The 15,358-nt window shown below is 38.6% G+C and overlaps 1 protein-coding gene across 1 annotated transcript in view; it reads left to right on the top strand.

Moving 5' to 3' along the window:
* The first annotated feature begins 10,977 nt into the window (after positions 1-10,977).
* nfkb1 (nuclear factor of kappa light polypeptide gene enhancer in B-cells 1) overlaps positions 10,978-15,358 on the top strand; it is a 29,019-nt gene continuing 24,638 nt past the window's right edge. Inside the window, exons 1-2 of the mRNA XM_085360708.1 lie at positions 10,978-11,209; positions 14,792-14,838. Coding sequence (XP_085216834.1) covers positions 14,800-14,838 — 39 coding nt within the window. The 5' untranslated portion in view covers positions 10,978-11,209; positions 14,792-14,799. The remainder of the gene's footprint in view (positions 11,210-14,791; positions 14,839-15,358) is intronic.

Below are 15,358 nucleotides of genomic sequence, written 5' to 3'. Positions count from 1 at the left end.
GCAAGATGTCTGCATAGACTGCAAAATAAATTGTGTTGAATTTTGACCATTTCTCAGTATGAATAAGCTCTGCGCTGGAAAAAAAAATCTAAACAAGTATTTAAAGTGTCTGTCCGGACGTGACTGTATATGTGCAGTAAGTAGCAGTACTCAGTGTCAGCTGATATATTATATAATAACTTTAGTCGTGAAAAATAATGTGCAGCTATAGAATAATTATGACCTCAGTGTTGTTCTGTTTGTCATCAGAAAATATGAAGAAAGCGGATGCTGAAGACAGCGACGGGCAGTTTTTAAAAAAAAAAGCTGTTACTACATAATGTTTCTCGAAAGCAGTAATTTCCTGGGAGGCCCCACTACCCTTCTTCTTCTTCTTCTTCTTCTTGATTTCTTGTGTGAAATCCTTTAGTAATATTTACACACAGTGTAGAAATTTTACACTATTGAGCGTAATTAAAGTCAGATCAGGGTGAGCTATGCTAAGCAGGGTTAGCTGGAAAGAAGAAGTGTTTATTTTTGACGCTCACACAGATTAGTCTTGCAGTAAAGCTTGTCTTACATAGAAATGTGTTTACTGGAAAATATAAAACAAGAGAAACTCCAAGATAATTTGGAATAATTTTAAAAAATACCAAAGGCCACCTAATAATTTAGTTTCAATCAGCAGAAGAATATATATATATATATATATATATATATATATATATATATACATACATACATACATATATACATATATATATATATATATATATATATATATATATATATATATATATATATATATATATATATATATATATGTAAAGTGCAGATTTCTTATAAGAACTACAGAACATCCAGTTAGGATAGCATTAAAGAGACAAACATTTTTCTGACAGGAGCCTGTTTTGATATTTTTGATGTTTTAATTTTTTACGTTTTTTAATTTTTATTTTACAGAAGTGTGTGATGGCACTTGTTCAAGCCCTCAGGTTATTTGAGATACTGAGAAACAACCCAAACAGTGGCCATTTAAATCAATTTAATTTTGAAAATTGTGTACCAGATACGAAAATTAGCCTAATAACACTCCTGTAGCAGTTAGTAACTGTGCCAGCTTGTTAGCTAGTTTTTTTTAGTCAGTTGTGTGCATTAAGGCACATTGAAAGTATGTTTACTAAACAGGATTTTTGCTTTTGTTCATTAAGTTAATTTGCAGCTAAACAAAACACAAACATCTTGAAGATGCAAACTAAGTGAATGGTTACTTAGCTAGCACTAATCTTTACTTTTGGCTAGTGTAAAAACGTGACTAATATTTTGTAACCTGAAAATGATTCATTTGAGTCCGTTTTTAAAATGCAGAGGTCAAAACCACTCAATAAAAGGTTATTTTAAATTTTTAGACATTAGAAAATTAACTCACTGTGTGCCATTTTAGTTACAGTTGCCAGCAATTATCTAGAAGACCTGTTACATTAAAAGAGCTTACTTCTAAGCTAGTTTTCTCAATAGTAAAATTATTAGCTTAGCAGGCTAGTTATCTACTTTAAAAAAAAGTAAGCTATTCAAAGATTGAATTTGTTCATTGTCCATATCAGGAACTAAAAACTGAAATAAAACTCTGTTTTCATTTCCTGAAAATTGAAAAAAATGTAGCTAGGTAATGTAAGCTTAAAATATTAGCTAGGGTAACTAGCTATAACAGAACTTTGCTATGTGTAATAGTAATATTAGGCTACTTATTTTATAAGTCAAATTGAGGGTTTCAGTTAAACTAACCTAGATACTATAGTGTTAAGCAAGCTTATAAAGATAGCATATACAAATGAAATAACAAATTCAATTCGTCTGAATGTTACTGAAATAGAAAAGGTAAAAAGGTCAGTGGTAAATGTAACCAATGAGGTCAGGTATAAAGTAATTCAAATATTGTGTAAGAGGTGTGTTGACCTTGCACAACAATCTAATAAATCGAAATATTTCATTTTCAGTACCACTTTGTAGATGATGCTTTTGTCCGATCTAAATTCTGTATTGCTGAATTTATCCAAAAATCCCAACTTAATCTAAACCAGACCTAAAACAACAGAGCCAGCAGAGTCCAACCTTAACTTTTATCTCCCCCTTTTTGCTGAGTCCTGCTCTTTAACCATAAAGGAAGGACTCAAAGTTGAGCTCCATTTGGCATTTTAAAGACTCTGAGAGAAGGGACTTAATGAAAGGGGCACTTTGTTCATATTCCCAGAGTATGAAGTAGCTCAAAACTTTGAAATAGACTAAAGATCCTATGCTGAAGGTTCCAGCTCTTGATGTAGCCTCAAAAACATTCAATAACTGTACTTTGGCTGTAACTTGTACACTTAAAATCAACGTGTGCTTAATAGATTTATTTTCATGTTATTTGGTGCTAGAAGATAAAATATGTATAGTTGTTCTGTGCTTGGTTTGAGATTCGAGGATGTTGTTTTTATTTTCTAAACCTTAAAATGAAGTTTATGAAATCTGACTAATGAAGGTGAAATACCTCTCGATGGCTTCATTCAACCCTTTTCTGCAGTCGCTCTTTTGGCCAGTTTCCACCATTCTACTGTTTTACATGTTACCCGTTTTTTCGTTTTTCTGTCTCATGCAAAGTTTCTGCATTTCAGTGTTGTTAGATATTCATGTTAAATATCTCCAAAACTGAAATACTGAATTTCTATTCAAGTCAGTTTTATTTGTATAGCACCAAATCACAACAGCCACTGCCTCAGCTAAACATATGTAAAAGTGATTGGAAAAATTAGCATTTGTATGCCTGAATTTTTTTTTCTTTATCAGTTAACCCGTGCATGGCTACAAAGTACAGCCTGAAAGCTCTATTAGCTGCCCCTTGGTAAGCCTCCTTAAAGTGGCCAATCAAGAGGAAGTGGCTTTTTAGCTCCTCTGGAGTCTCAGAATAAAAGTATAGAGTTTGGAAATAAGCAGAATAGGTCTCCTCTGATAACATCACATGTGGTTAGTATATAAAGATAAATTAGTTGTTGTAAATGTTGAAAACCTACCAAATTATGATTTATAACTCTTTAAATTTCACATTTCCTGGTTTCCCAGACTCGTCGTCCACAAGTGAACCAGACATCAGCTTGTAATAAAAAGAAAATGAAGGGTGGGAAGACACTTTCATACACAGCAACATTTAATTTTGGTTCACCTATTCTAGAGAAACAAACTGCAGAAGCTGGTGGACACACCAGGAGGCGCTGCAGAAAAAGGATTAATAATGAACAACAGCGAGGGTTTCTGGCTTTAAACAGAGGTGCAAGTCGACCTCTGATTGAAGTGCGTTCAGGCAGGTTGTGTTTTCCTACACTTGATGCTGTGTGTCTACTGGCAGTAGGATGTAGCTGTGTAACTGTACACTTATGAAGTACTGTCAGAGTGTTTGTTACATGAAGTACTGTAGCTTTGTTCCATGTAGAGCTGCGTTTTTGTGCTTTTACAGCAGCGTTTGAGCTCGTCTTCACTGATGACGATGAGTAAAACTGCTGCAGTCACACCTTTGAAACACTGCATACACCCACCAGTCTTAATGTGTTACCACGTTCTTCTGGTCAGTGAGTCCTCTGTGTTAACTTTTCGTTAAAGGTGGTTGATTCTGTTTTAGTGTCTCCACAGTGGGCAGGAAGTGTAACTTCTCTGCAAAAGAACTACACCAGAATTCATCCTTAAAATGGATTCACAGTTTGAAAGAGATCAAAACCAGAAGACTTGTTTTCAAAATTGATGATAAATATGTTTAACCCCTGGAGGGTCTTGGGTCGATTTGTGGCTATTTTTCGGCTATTTTCAAATTTTGATTACCTGCCATTTGCACAGTGTTGAATGGAATATAGCGAAAGTCTGCAAAAAAAAGTTTGGTCACATTTACTGTTAAAATTTCAGTATGACTTCCGGAAATTAGCTTCAGGGGCTAAGCTAGCGATAAACTTACGCTATTGATCCTAGGGTCGATTTGTGCCCCATTGAAACCCATTATAAACGCTATTTTTCACGGCAAAAAAAATACGGTCAAATCGATCTCGATCGGTAATGCTTCCGCTTCCGCTTGCAGTACTGGCCTTGGAGTTGTAATTTTTTTATTTGTCCACCGGGTGGCGCCCTTGCTCCACATTTGACCCGGGGCTGGAAAACAGCGGGCTGCTTAAAGAGACCTGCGGGAAATGACGCCTCTTTTCCGGCGTGCTGCAGCGGTTTCGCCCGCTGATCGGGCGGGACAATTTTCGGCCCCAGGACCGTTTGAGGTTGGATTTTTTTTTTTAAATCAACAGGAAATGACGTATTTGTTGTGACGTGGTACCGGATGTGTGTGTTGGAAAAAGGGGTCCGACGCAACATGCCCCGGTCATCGTCGCGAGTCAACCCGGGAGCATGCACCGATTCCGGGCTAGAGGAGGAGCATTTGCCGCCTGGAGACCATTTTCTGGTCCTGAAAAAAAAAATAAAAGGCGATCGAAATGACTGTTTGTGCCAATCTTTAGTCCATCTAAAGGCCTAATTATAATAACAATCAAATATTACTTCAAATGTTTTTTTGGGAAAATATTTAGTTTTTTAGTTTTTTTTTTCGTTTTTTTGTCATTTAAAGGGTTAAAACAACGAAAATATAATTAAAACTTTATATGAATATTTCAGGGAGAAGTAGTTTTAAAAGACTGACCAATTTAAAGTGAAAAAAAAAATTAATATTTAATATTTTTATTGCACTTTTTGGGCGTGGTCGATAGTGTGCATTTTATGAAATGCGCTCCTGGAAAAAAAATAAAAGGCGATCGAAATGACTCTTGGTGCCAATCTTTAGTCCATCCAAAGGCCTAATTATAATAACAATTGAATATTACCTCAAATGTTTTTTTTGGAAAATATTCAAGTTTTTTGTTTTTTGGGGCAAAAAAAGCAGTGCGCTCATGTGACGAAACCGGGATATAAAGGGTTAAAATCCGCGAAATGTAATTAAAACTTGACATGAATATTTCAAGGAGAAGTAGGTCTAAAAGATTGGCTAATTTAAAGTGGAAAAAAATATTAATATATAAATTTTTTATAGTGCTTTTTTGGGCGTGGTCGATTTGTGGCTCTAAGACCAATAGTGTATGCATTTTTCTAGGACCCTCCAGGGGTTAATTCTGCTGATGGGCAGAAGAATGTCTCGCACATGTTTTGTTTTGAGTAAAGAGTTATGGAATAGCATTGGACCAAACCACTGTGAGGCCATTGGGGGGGGGGGGGTTACAGTTACAGCGAAGCATTGAGCATTGAGAACAATGGGAGTGACTATCTGGATGTGACGACACTTTTGAGAAGGGCCTGGTCCCCACCGCCCCCTTCGGCCACACCCTGTCTCCTTTAAAAACAGTTCATCGGCATTGTTTCACCTGTTTGGTCTTAAAGAAGGTCCCAGCTGAAAGGCATGCAGAGATTTTGGGTCACTTTCTCACATTTCTGGGGAAGCCTTCATTCATTTTTGCCACACTGTAATTCGCACCGTGCCATACGAGTCTTTCTGTTGTGTCAAACCTCGCCGCTTTGACTTTCTGCTTCTCTGCATCCGCCGTGCCTCCGTTGTAGTGTCCAAAGTATCAGACACCAGGCCGAGTTCGGCGTGGCCTTCGCGCCTCGACGCCCTGAGTGCGCTGATGTTTAACGTGTGTGTTTCCTGCTGGTGCAGTGGTGTGTTCACTTCTGAGCTGATGTGCCTCCAGTTTTCTGTTGCTGTAATTCTCTCTGAATAGATGATTTGTCTATTTTTGCAGACAGAAGCTGTTTTTTTAAGTTTTAACTGTAAATTATAAATTGCACTAATTGTTTTACAGATGCTCTTAGATGTGACGTTCAGGTTATTATGAATGTTGTCATAACTAAAGCTAATTGTCTAGCATATATATATATATATATATATATATATATATATATACACATACGAGTTTAAATTATGTGTCTAATTGTAATAAACTAAAGACCGACTAAGAACTAAGCTTTGGTGGTTTGTCTGGTATTTGAAGAAGAAAACTGTGAATAAGAACCTGCTGATTTTGTTCCACAGAGTTCACACTTTAAAGATTAATAATAATAATAATAATAATACTTTTTATTTAAAAATAGCGCCTTTCAAAGCACCCAAGGACACTGTACAACAGATAAAAACACAGAAACTGGAAATATACACAATAATAAGAATAACAGATAAAGTTAGAGCATACAGAGGTTTAAACATAAGCAATTTTAAACAGATGAGTTTTGAGGATGGACTTAAAAAGAGAGAATGAACTAATATTTCTGAGGTCGGGGGGTAAGGAATTCCAAAGTCGAGGGGCAGAGCAACTAAAAGCCCTGCCCCCCCATTGTAATCAGACGAGCGGAAGGAATAGAGAGAGAAAGAGAAGATGAAGATCTGAGGCACCGGGATGGGAAGTTCATCTGTACTAAATCGGAGAGGTATGGTGGAGAGAGAGAATGAATAGCCTTAAATGTATAGAGGATTATTTTAAAATGGATGCGAAATTTAACCGGGAGCCAGTGAAGCTGCTTCAGGATTGGGGAGATGTGGTGGGTAGAGGAAGTCCTAGTAAAAATACGGGCAGCAGAGTTCTGGACACGTTGGAGCTTGTTAATAGATTTTTGTGTAAGGCCAAATAATAGTGAGTTACAGTAGTCAATTCAAGAGATAACAAGATTATGGACGAGAATGGCAGTGGCATGAGGAGTAATAACACAACAGAAGACCATTTGTGATTCTCCAGGCACAGGTAAATATGAAAATCAGGGAAATTAACATTTTAAAATATCTTTGAATTTTGAGATATTTTGAGCAGAACCAGGCTCAGGGAGAAGGAAGCCAAGGAAGGAAAGGAAGGTCTATTAACACATAGTGAGTGAAGAAGAAGCACTCAATGCATCATGGGAATCCCCAGCAACCTACACCTATTGCACCATAATTAAGGGAGGATTCAGGGTCACCTGACCCAGCCCTAACTATATGCTTTAGCAAAAAGAAAAGTTTGAAGCCTAATCTTAAAAGTAGAGATAGTGTCTGTCTCCTGAATCCAAACTGAATATTTGAATCCTGTAAATCTGCATCTAAACCCATGAATATTCAGTTTCACATTCCATTAAATGGTTTTATGTCTGTTTCTTATATAATGCTCCATTCTGTCTGATGGAGCATTCTAGTCGAGCTAGAAAAGCACGTGATCATTTAATCATTATAAAGAGTAAATGTGACGATTAGCATTAGCATTCATTTTGTAAATCAATTTTTGCTTTTTCATGTCACCATCCACCTTTGAAATAAGAGGCCACGCCTCTAATAATGCAAACTTTAAACCTTAATAAAACAAACATTCCACCTCATACAGGTGTTAAGAAGGCAGAAATTATCTACAGACCCCAAAACAGTTTATGTATCAAGCTGTAAACGTGTTTATTTCTGCTGTAAATTTGAAGATTTTTAACATGGGAGTCTATGGGGACTGACTCACTGCCGGAGCCTCTGCTGGACATTAAAGGAACTGCAGCTTTTTTCTGTTTCTTTTTGTTGTTTTTTTACTTTTGGCGCTCTAGTTTTGGCTTCATTAGTTGACGCCTGTATTTCATGTGTGCTGGTGTCAGAGCGGCAACTGTGGTGATGCTTTGCCTGACCAGCAGGGGGCAGGTGGCGAACAACTCATCAAAGATGGCCTGCGAGGGAAACGATTGCTCACTCTGCACTTCTACTTCTCACCCCACATTATGAAGATTTTAATAACAAGCCAAGCATGAAATCAGCACCACAGTTCATGAAAACAGTGCAAGTATATTAACACGAGTAAGCTGCGGTCGTTTCGCTTGTGTACTAATACACGATGTTTAAAAGTTGGAAAAGATCTCCTGTAAGAGTATTTATACTAATACACGTGCACTCCAATTTATGTAAAACTAAATGTAGGAATGACAATATCTTTGTTTATTTGTACTTATGCATTCTATACTATAAGTCATACTTTATACTATACTTTATACCTTGTTCTATATTGGTCATTAGTCATATTTTGATAGATTTGTGTAACTTTACTTAAATAGAAAGTATACTTTGAGTACTTCTAGAATGTGGTATTGCTCATACACGTGAACCTTTTGTAAAATTACCAGTTTCAGTATATTTCTACACTGAATGTGTTATTGCTAATACTAGTAGGTATCGTTACCCTGTAATAGAGTATTCCTTCACAGTATCATTACAAATCTACATTGATAGTTTTTTTATTTAAATAAAACTTCAAAAGCATGATTTATAACAGAATTATAATTATATATATTATAACTACGATTTTAAAAGTCTTACTTAACACTTTTTTCAGAATAAGGTGTTACCAGTACTGTGGTAAATTTGTATACTTTAAATGCACAGCAAAGCTTGTGTTCATGAGTGTGATGAGACAAAGTTCTTCTAGAGGAAAGTCCCTGTACTCTGTCTCTTTTTAGGAACACCTCTGGGCACTTGTTTGATTTATTTTGAAGCGTTTTTTAACCTGATTTGAATTTCTTTGGTCTCTGGAACATCAAACTTAGAACAACTCAGAGATTTTGCCCCTAGATACGTTTTTTGTTTTCCGCCCTCAAAGTTATACTTTTACCATCTTTGCCACAGAATTCTCTCTAAAGTCTTATTACTAATATGTGTTTAAAAATATATGTTTATATGCTTATCTGTGTTTCTTCACTGTGGTACTTTTAATTTGTTACCATTTGCTACTGTGCTTGTACACTTTACCTGTTTCTTTGAATTTTTTTACACCTGCTGTGGTTTTGTTCATTTGTACCTGAGTATTTATGGTGTCATTACTAATACTTTGGCCATTTTTGTACTTTAATAGGAGGGTTTTTACCTGTAATGAAGTAGTTTTAGTAATAAACACACTGCTTTTACCTTTTTCTTTTTTTTTTTAAAGACGAGCTAAAACCGAACTTTAATTTTTTCTATACTTACGAAAACTATTGGATGGATATTTTTTATTTATTTTTTTTGATGGACTTTTCAAAGTCCAGCCATCTCGGCAATACCTGTGGGCACCTATTTGGGAAGTTATCTCGAAGTGTTATATAAGTTTATATTTATTGTCTCTGGGAAAGAAAAACACAGAAATAAAATTCAGATTTTGCCTAAAACCACATTTTAAAAAGCTTTCTTTCTCCCCTGTAAGTTACTTTTCTGCCATCTCTGCTTTTACAGAATTCTTTTTTATACATATATATCTGGTAATGCTAATATGTCCCTATAGGGTTTCTGTACTCCTACTTGCACTTCACACTGAGGTACTTCTTACGCAGTAGAAATGAGCTTCATTCAAGGGGTGCCAGGACTCTCTCAGAGCCTGCAGAGCTCAGTCTTTCGTAGGAGAGAGGAGGCCCTACTCCACCATATCAACTGCTAGCAAACCATCTGAGGAGGGAAAGCAGAGCTCCACTAAAATGGTGTATAGTGGAGGTGGGGTCCTGCTGACTTCAACTAAGGATACAGTCTGGTGGTGGGAGCCAGCCTTCGAGGATCTGCTCAATCCCACTGACATGTCTTCCGTAGAGGAAGCAAATTTGGTGACGAGGGGAACGGCTCGTCCATCACTGGACCAGTTCTTTATCCTCGAAGATACTTGAGGGCGTTTGTCCAACCGGTCTACATGTGCTTTGTGGACTTGGACAAATCATTCGACCATGTCCTTGCAGGAGTCAGAGCTGTATGGCCCGTTTTTATGAACCATTCTGTTCCTGTATGAGCCACGTACAACCACATTGCTGGTAATAAGTCGGACTCCCCCTGAGCGGGTGTTGTCACAGATTCAGTTCATAGTTTTTATGGACAGAAGTGAAACACGACAAATGAGAATCGGCACCTCCAAGTCCAAGAGCATGGTTCTCAGCAGGAAAAGGGTGGAGTGCCCATTCTGGGTTAGAGACCCAAGTGGAGAACTTTAAGTGCCTCAAGGTGTTGTTCACAAGTGAGAGGAGGGTGGAGCGAGAGATGTCTGTGATGTGGACTCTGGTTTGTACTGGTTTGTCATGCAAAAGAGAGATCTGAGTGTAATGCCCATTTACGTTCTTACTTTCACCTGTGGTCACAATCTCTGTGTAGTGACTGGAAGAATGAGATGGGAGAAATGGGGCTTTCTCCAAATGCTGGCTGGGCTCTCCCTTAGAGATTAGGAGTTCAGCCATTTTGAAGGGACTCAGAGTAGAGCCAGCTCAGGTGATTCAGGTATCTGATTCTGAGGCCCTGGGATAGGTCCAGGACACACTGGTGAGATTATGTCTCTCGGCTTACCTGGTAACGGCTCGGCGTTCCCTCGGATGAGCGATAGGTGACTACAGAGGGAGGTCTGGGCTTCTCTGCTCAGACTGCTGCCCCTGGTATTTTCTTGTACCTTTCCTTAAGTACAGCATTTATAACTAAAGACGATCTAGACGGAAGTCCCTGCTCATAGTTGCCGAATCAGCTCGAAGAATGAAATAAATTAATTTCAATTCCAATTATTTCTGAGATGTAAAACTTAAAAAAAAATGTTTTTACTGTTATTATTGTTGTTATTACAAAAGATCCCTTGAAGTTATACTTGTACCACCGTCTGTCCTGTAGCAAAACCTTTCTCATGTGTCTCAAGGCTAATCCGTCTGTATGGAGTTGGAGTACTTTTGTAATGTATTACTGTGGTATTTCTAATGCAGGACTGAATTATTACTAACCTATGTGTGTAACTTGAGCTGTTACTGTGTATTTCAACGCGTTTTGCTTTGTCTGGGCTCAGTTCCTCTTTTGAGGTGAAACAGGAGGACTCGGTTTCTGATTCATATTCTTCAGACTGTGTTTTCTTCTCGAAGTGAGACCTCGTGGTTTTCCCCGCTCTCTGCCTCATTTGGACGTCACAGGGAATTTCCAGTGGGGAAGGAAATCAAGTCAACTTTATTTCAACTGACAATCGTCAGTCAGTGTCACCTGCGGGACTGCTGTCGCTCCCTCTGGATTATAATCCCACTCGGATTAAAATTGTTCATTAAAGTTGTTAAAGTGTAATGACGCGCCCGTCTCGCGTCATGACGTACTCCGGGTAAAGTGGATGGATCGGTAGCTCAGCATGGCGCAGTGATGTGCACAAGTGAAGCGAACTGAGGAGGACTGTCACTCAAAGGGAACTCTTCACCTGACCGACCGAAACAGGTAACAGCCTGGTTAACTAACCAGCTAACTAAACTAACCAGCCAGCTGCACGTTTCCATTCATAATCACAACTTCAGCGGGACCCGTTACAACTCTTTGGCAGCTGGCTTTGTTTTGCTGCTTACTTCCTCATTAGCCAGGTAACTGTTAGGACCCCGGGCCAAACTCCATGTTAAAAACGGTAAGCTTTTATTTTCTGTAATGTCAGTAGCCTCGGGAATATTTCACGTCACCGTTAAAGTGCATTACGTGTTTGTAACACCCACCAGCTAATTCGGCCACGATTAATCAAAAATCAAAATCTCGGCTTAGTGAAAGTTTGAACTTTAATCCAACTTTTAATCTCGTTTAACTCGCTCTGGTCTTTGGTAGCCAAAGGGCAGAATGGTTAAACTGACAAAATAATTAAAACGACATTTTTATTTACACCGAACTGCTGTGTGGATTTTAGACTTGCCGAATACATGACTGGGGTCGGCTGATTCTGGTATCTATTCATTTATATCGCAATGTTCAGTGTACCGAAGTGAAGAGCGAAGGACGGTGTAACTGGCAGATTTTAATACGAAGTTTTGTGTTACGCTCTCCGCATACGGAACCTACGAGGCTAGCTCCCGGGCAGCCAGGACAGGCAGCGGTTAGCGAGGACGGGGCTCGCTTTGACTTGAAGCCCGAGATTAGACCCGAGCTGCACTGAGGTCGGTGCTGTGGAAGCGCCGGCCAACAGCCTGCCTGCTTTAACTTTAGCCACATGAACAACAACAACAACCCGGAGGAGCTAATTAGCTGTTAGCCGCAGAGCTAACGTAGATCACACAGGCACGCTCGTGAGAACGAGGACGAGCGATGCTGCTGACAGGTAACAAGTGTCAGCGATCAATAATCAGTAATTATTATCGGGTTTAAACGACTGTGTATTACAAACTGTGTATCACCGAAGGTTAAATATATATTTATATATATAATAAACAAAGAGTGAATTCCGAGAACAGAAAACTCAGTTCACAAGGTATAAAATTAATAAACTGACAATAAAAAACGACAACAGCCAAAAAACATTTAATAAGATGGCCAAAAAAGAGGCAAATTTATGAAAGACCTGCAGATTCACGAGAAAAATGTGCACTTCGCAAATCCAATTTTTGAGGAAAAGGATAAAAATTGATAAATATAAGGAGAAAACCCAGGTAAACTCACGAGAAACACGTGCACAAGCGCAAGAAAGCAAAAATGAGGAAACCTTCAAAGGTGCTCAAATTTCAATAATCGTTGAGGAAGTTAGTTGCTGGAGACACCTGGCCTACTTCTGCAGGTTAGTTCTGGAGGTCTCACAGTGTGATGAACTGAGATGGAAGTGTTTCCCTCCATAGTCACCTTTTTAGAAGTCAGCAGGTAAATTTCTCAACGGGACTAAAGCCCGAGTGTTTACTGCCGTCATGTCAACTGTTTACATTTAGTTTTTTGCCTGCATGTTTCACAGCTTGCTCAGCAAAGTTTGAATTAACAACCTTAATACATATTCCTCATTCCAATGCAATAAGGAATTTCTCCATGTTTTTCTTTTCTGCTTCTTTTTCTTCTTCTTTTTTGGTACAAGAATTTCCAAATTCCCTGAAATACTCTAATACATAGGTGTCAAACTCTGGCCCGCGGGCCAAATTTGGCCCACAGCCTAATTACATTTGGCCCGCGAAGCCATACCAAATTACTATCAGAGCTGGCCTACTGGTATTATACAGCTAATATATATATTGTTTAGTATTAAGCTTTGCTTGTTCCATATTCAGTTTTTTAGCAAAATGTGTTTGAGTCCATAAGAAAAGATTCATTCTTATATCTGGAGGAATAAATATAATTCAATAAATATTAATGTTAGCCCGCGACTTTGTTCCAGTTTTGAATTTTGGCCCACTGTGTATTTGAGTTTGACACCCCTGCTCTAATACAAGACCAAAGCCGTCTTACCAGCTTAAATACTATGATATTAGCTCTTTATTACTCCTTATAAAGGACTTATCAAAGCCTTATTTAGCATGACTGAAACAGCAAACAAAAAAGTGGCAGTGGTGTGTCCCCCATTGTGAAGTGAGGTGCAGTTTCTAACAGATTCACTGGTAGTTTGACGCTCATTAATCCACACAGCTCCAATGATAACAGCCACTGAGTTCCAGTTAAAAATAACAACTGCATGCTTGTTTAAGCATCTAAAAACTGTCAGGTGAAACCTGTGCAGCAGGTTTATACCTCCCACCACCAAACCAGCCCCCCCCCCCCCAGCTCCTGTCCAACAGCATGCCTTCAAAGACCATTTACTGTGTGATCGGGCTGTTGTGTGGTTTCTGGGCTGCAGTGAAAGCAGCTTAGGTGTTAAGTGAAGGAGGAAGTGACATACAAGCGAAATGGCCTTCACTCTAATATCGGTCGAAAGACTGCATTAAGACACACAAAAAGGCAACTTTTATAAAGGCCTCTAGGTCAGGCCTCTCTTAGTCAGGGGTGGGCAACTCCACGCCTCAAGGGCCGGTGTCCTGCAGGTTTTAGATCTCACATTGGGTCAACTTACCTGAATCAAATGATTAGTTCATCACCAGGCCTCTGGAGAACTTCAAGACATGCTGAGGAGGTAATTTAGCAATTTAATTCAGCTGTGTTGGTTTAAGACACATCTGCCCACCCCTGCTCTTAAGTGGTCAGGTATAAAATGCAGTTTTTAAGAACCAGTTCGTTTACCATTTACAGGCCTATATGCATCATGAAAAGGGATGCACCAGTTCAACTTTCAACGCCATTCATCGGTACGCTAACATCAGGTTGAGCCTTAATGTTGCTTCTCTAACTTTCTAAAATAAAATATACCAAAAAAGAAAAGAAAAGAAAAATGCTTTTACAAATGTATTCTGTATTTGAGCTGAGTGTGAGAGTCTTTACTGCTGGTACTCCTCCTGTCCCTGCTCTCAGTCTCGCTGTGGGTGCACCTCCTCACACACGGAGTGGAGCACACAGAGAAACAGGAGAAGAGAAATAGTATTATAATGCCACTGTTCTGTCACTGCAAGTGCACAAAGGCTTCCCAACATGTGGGAAAACGTAACGAGAGAGAGGATGGAAAAAGCTGTCGGCAGTTTCTGGTTAAATTAAAAACTTTAGCAAATGTTCAAAGTGACTGCTGACCTCTAAAAAGGCCTTTAACCCTCAAATAAACGGTCAGTAAAGTTGCTTTCAGTCAATTTTCTGTTGCTAAAATAAGAGATTAACCATTAATTGTTGCAGTTCTGCAGTTGATCGTTTTTAATGGTCGCTTTGAAAAAAGAAAGTTGTGAATGAAGTAGTTGTAACAGAAAGTAGAGTATTTAGAGAGTAAGTCACTTTACTCATATAGAATTCTAATTCAAGGTGAAGACGGTTGTTTAGAGGAGTGCAAATAAAAAGCCTCAGTTATAATTAAACGTGTTGTGATGAGCAGAAAACATAAAAATAAGAAGAATGAACAGAGCACTTTTGTCATTCTGGTCTCTTACTCATAATAATAATCGCTGATGTCACTCCGTGGGTTTAACTGACGTGTTGCTCCACCTTTTGCAGACGCCACCATGGCCGGAGACGACCACTACCTACACACTCCCAACCAGGTAAACTCACCTGGGCTCAGCCTCCATGTTTTTTTATAATGTCCAGCTTATAGTCTCATTTACTAATTTTAAGTCGTGTTTGACCCAATATGATGATGATTTGGTAAATTATGCTCCTTTTGTAGTCAGAAAGGGAGACAAAGCAAGGGCTGTTTTAGGATGTCATTGACAAGATGATGATGAAAAAAGCAGCAGGTTCCAAAAACATGACTTTAATAACCAGTGGGAGATGTCACAGTTTCTGCAGGCTGACAAATAACAGCCCATATTTCTGCTCTGAAGGAGACAATCTCCCCCCTTTTTAAACCCTTTGAAATACTTGGATCTACACCAGTATCAAGGTATCACAACCTTTTTAGAAAAGCCGTATTAAAGTGGGAAGTGCTCACATGTGTGCATGTAAATGAGACAGTATCAATATCGATCCTCAACATTAGGAAACTGTGCTGCTATTTTTGTTCCTTGTTCCTCGTGAACGGAGCCATAAAAAAGGCTCTTTGAGTCACTTCTGTCCAACATC

The sequence above is a fragment of the Diplotaxodon limnothrissa genome, linkage group LG2 (assembly GCF_057381915.1).
Source record: "Diplotaxodon limnothrissa isolate DT_005_m linkage group LG2, D_limnothrissa_male_GT1.1, whole genome shotgun sequence".
In the NCBI taxonomy this organism is placed as follows: Eukaryota; Metazoa; Chordata; class Actinopteri; order Cichliformes; family Cichlidae; genus Diplotaxodon; species Diplotaxodon limnothrissa.
This window is presented reverse-complemented; position numbering and strand designations above follow the sequence as displayed.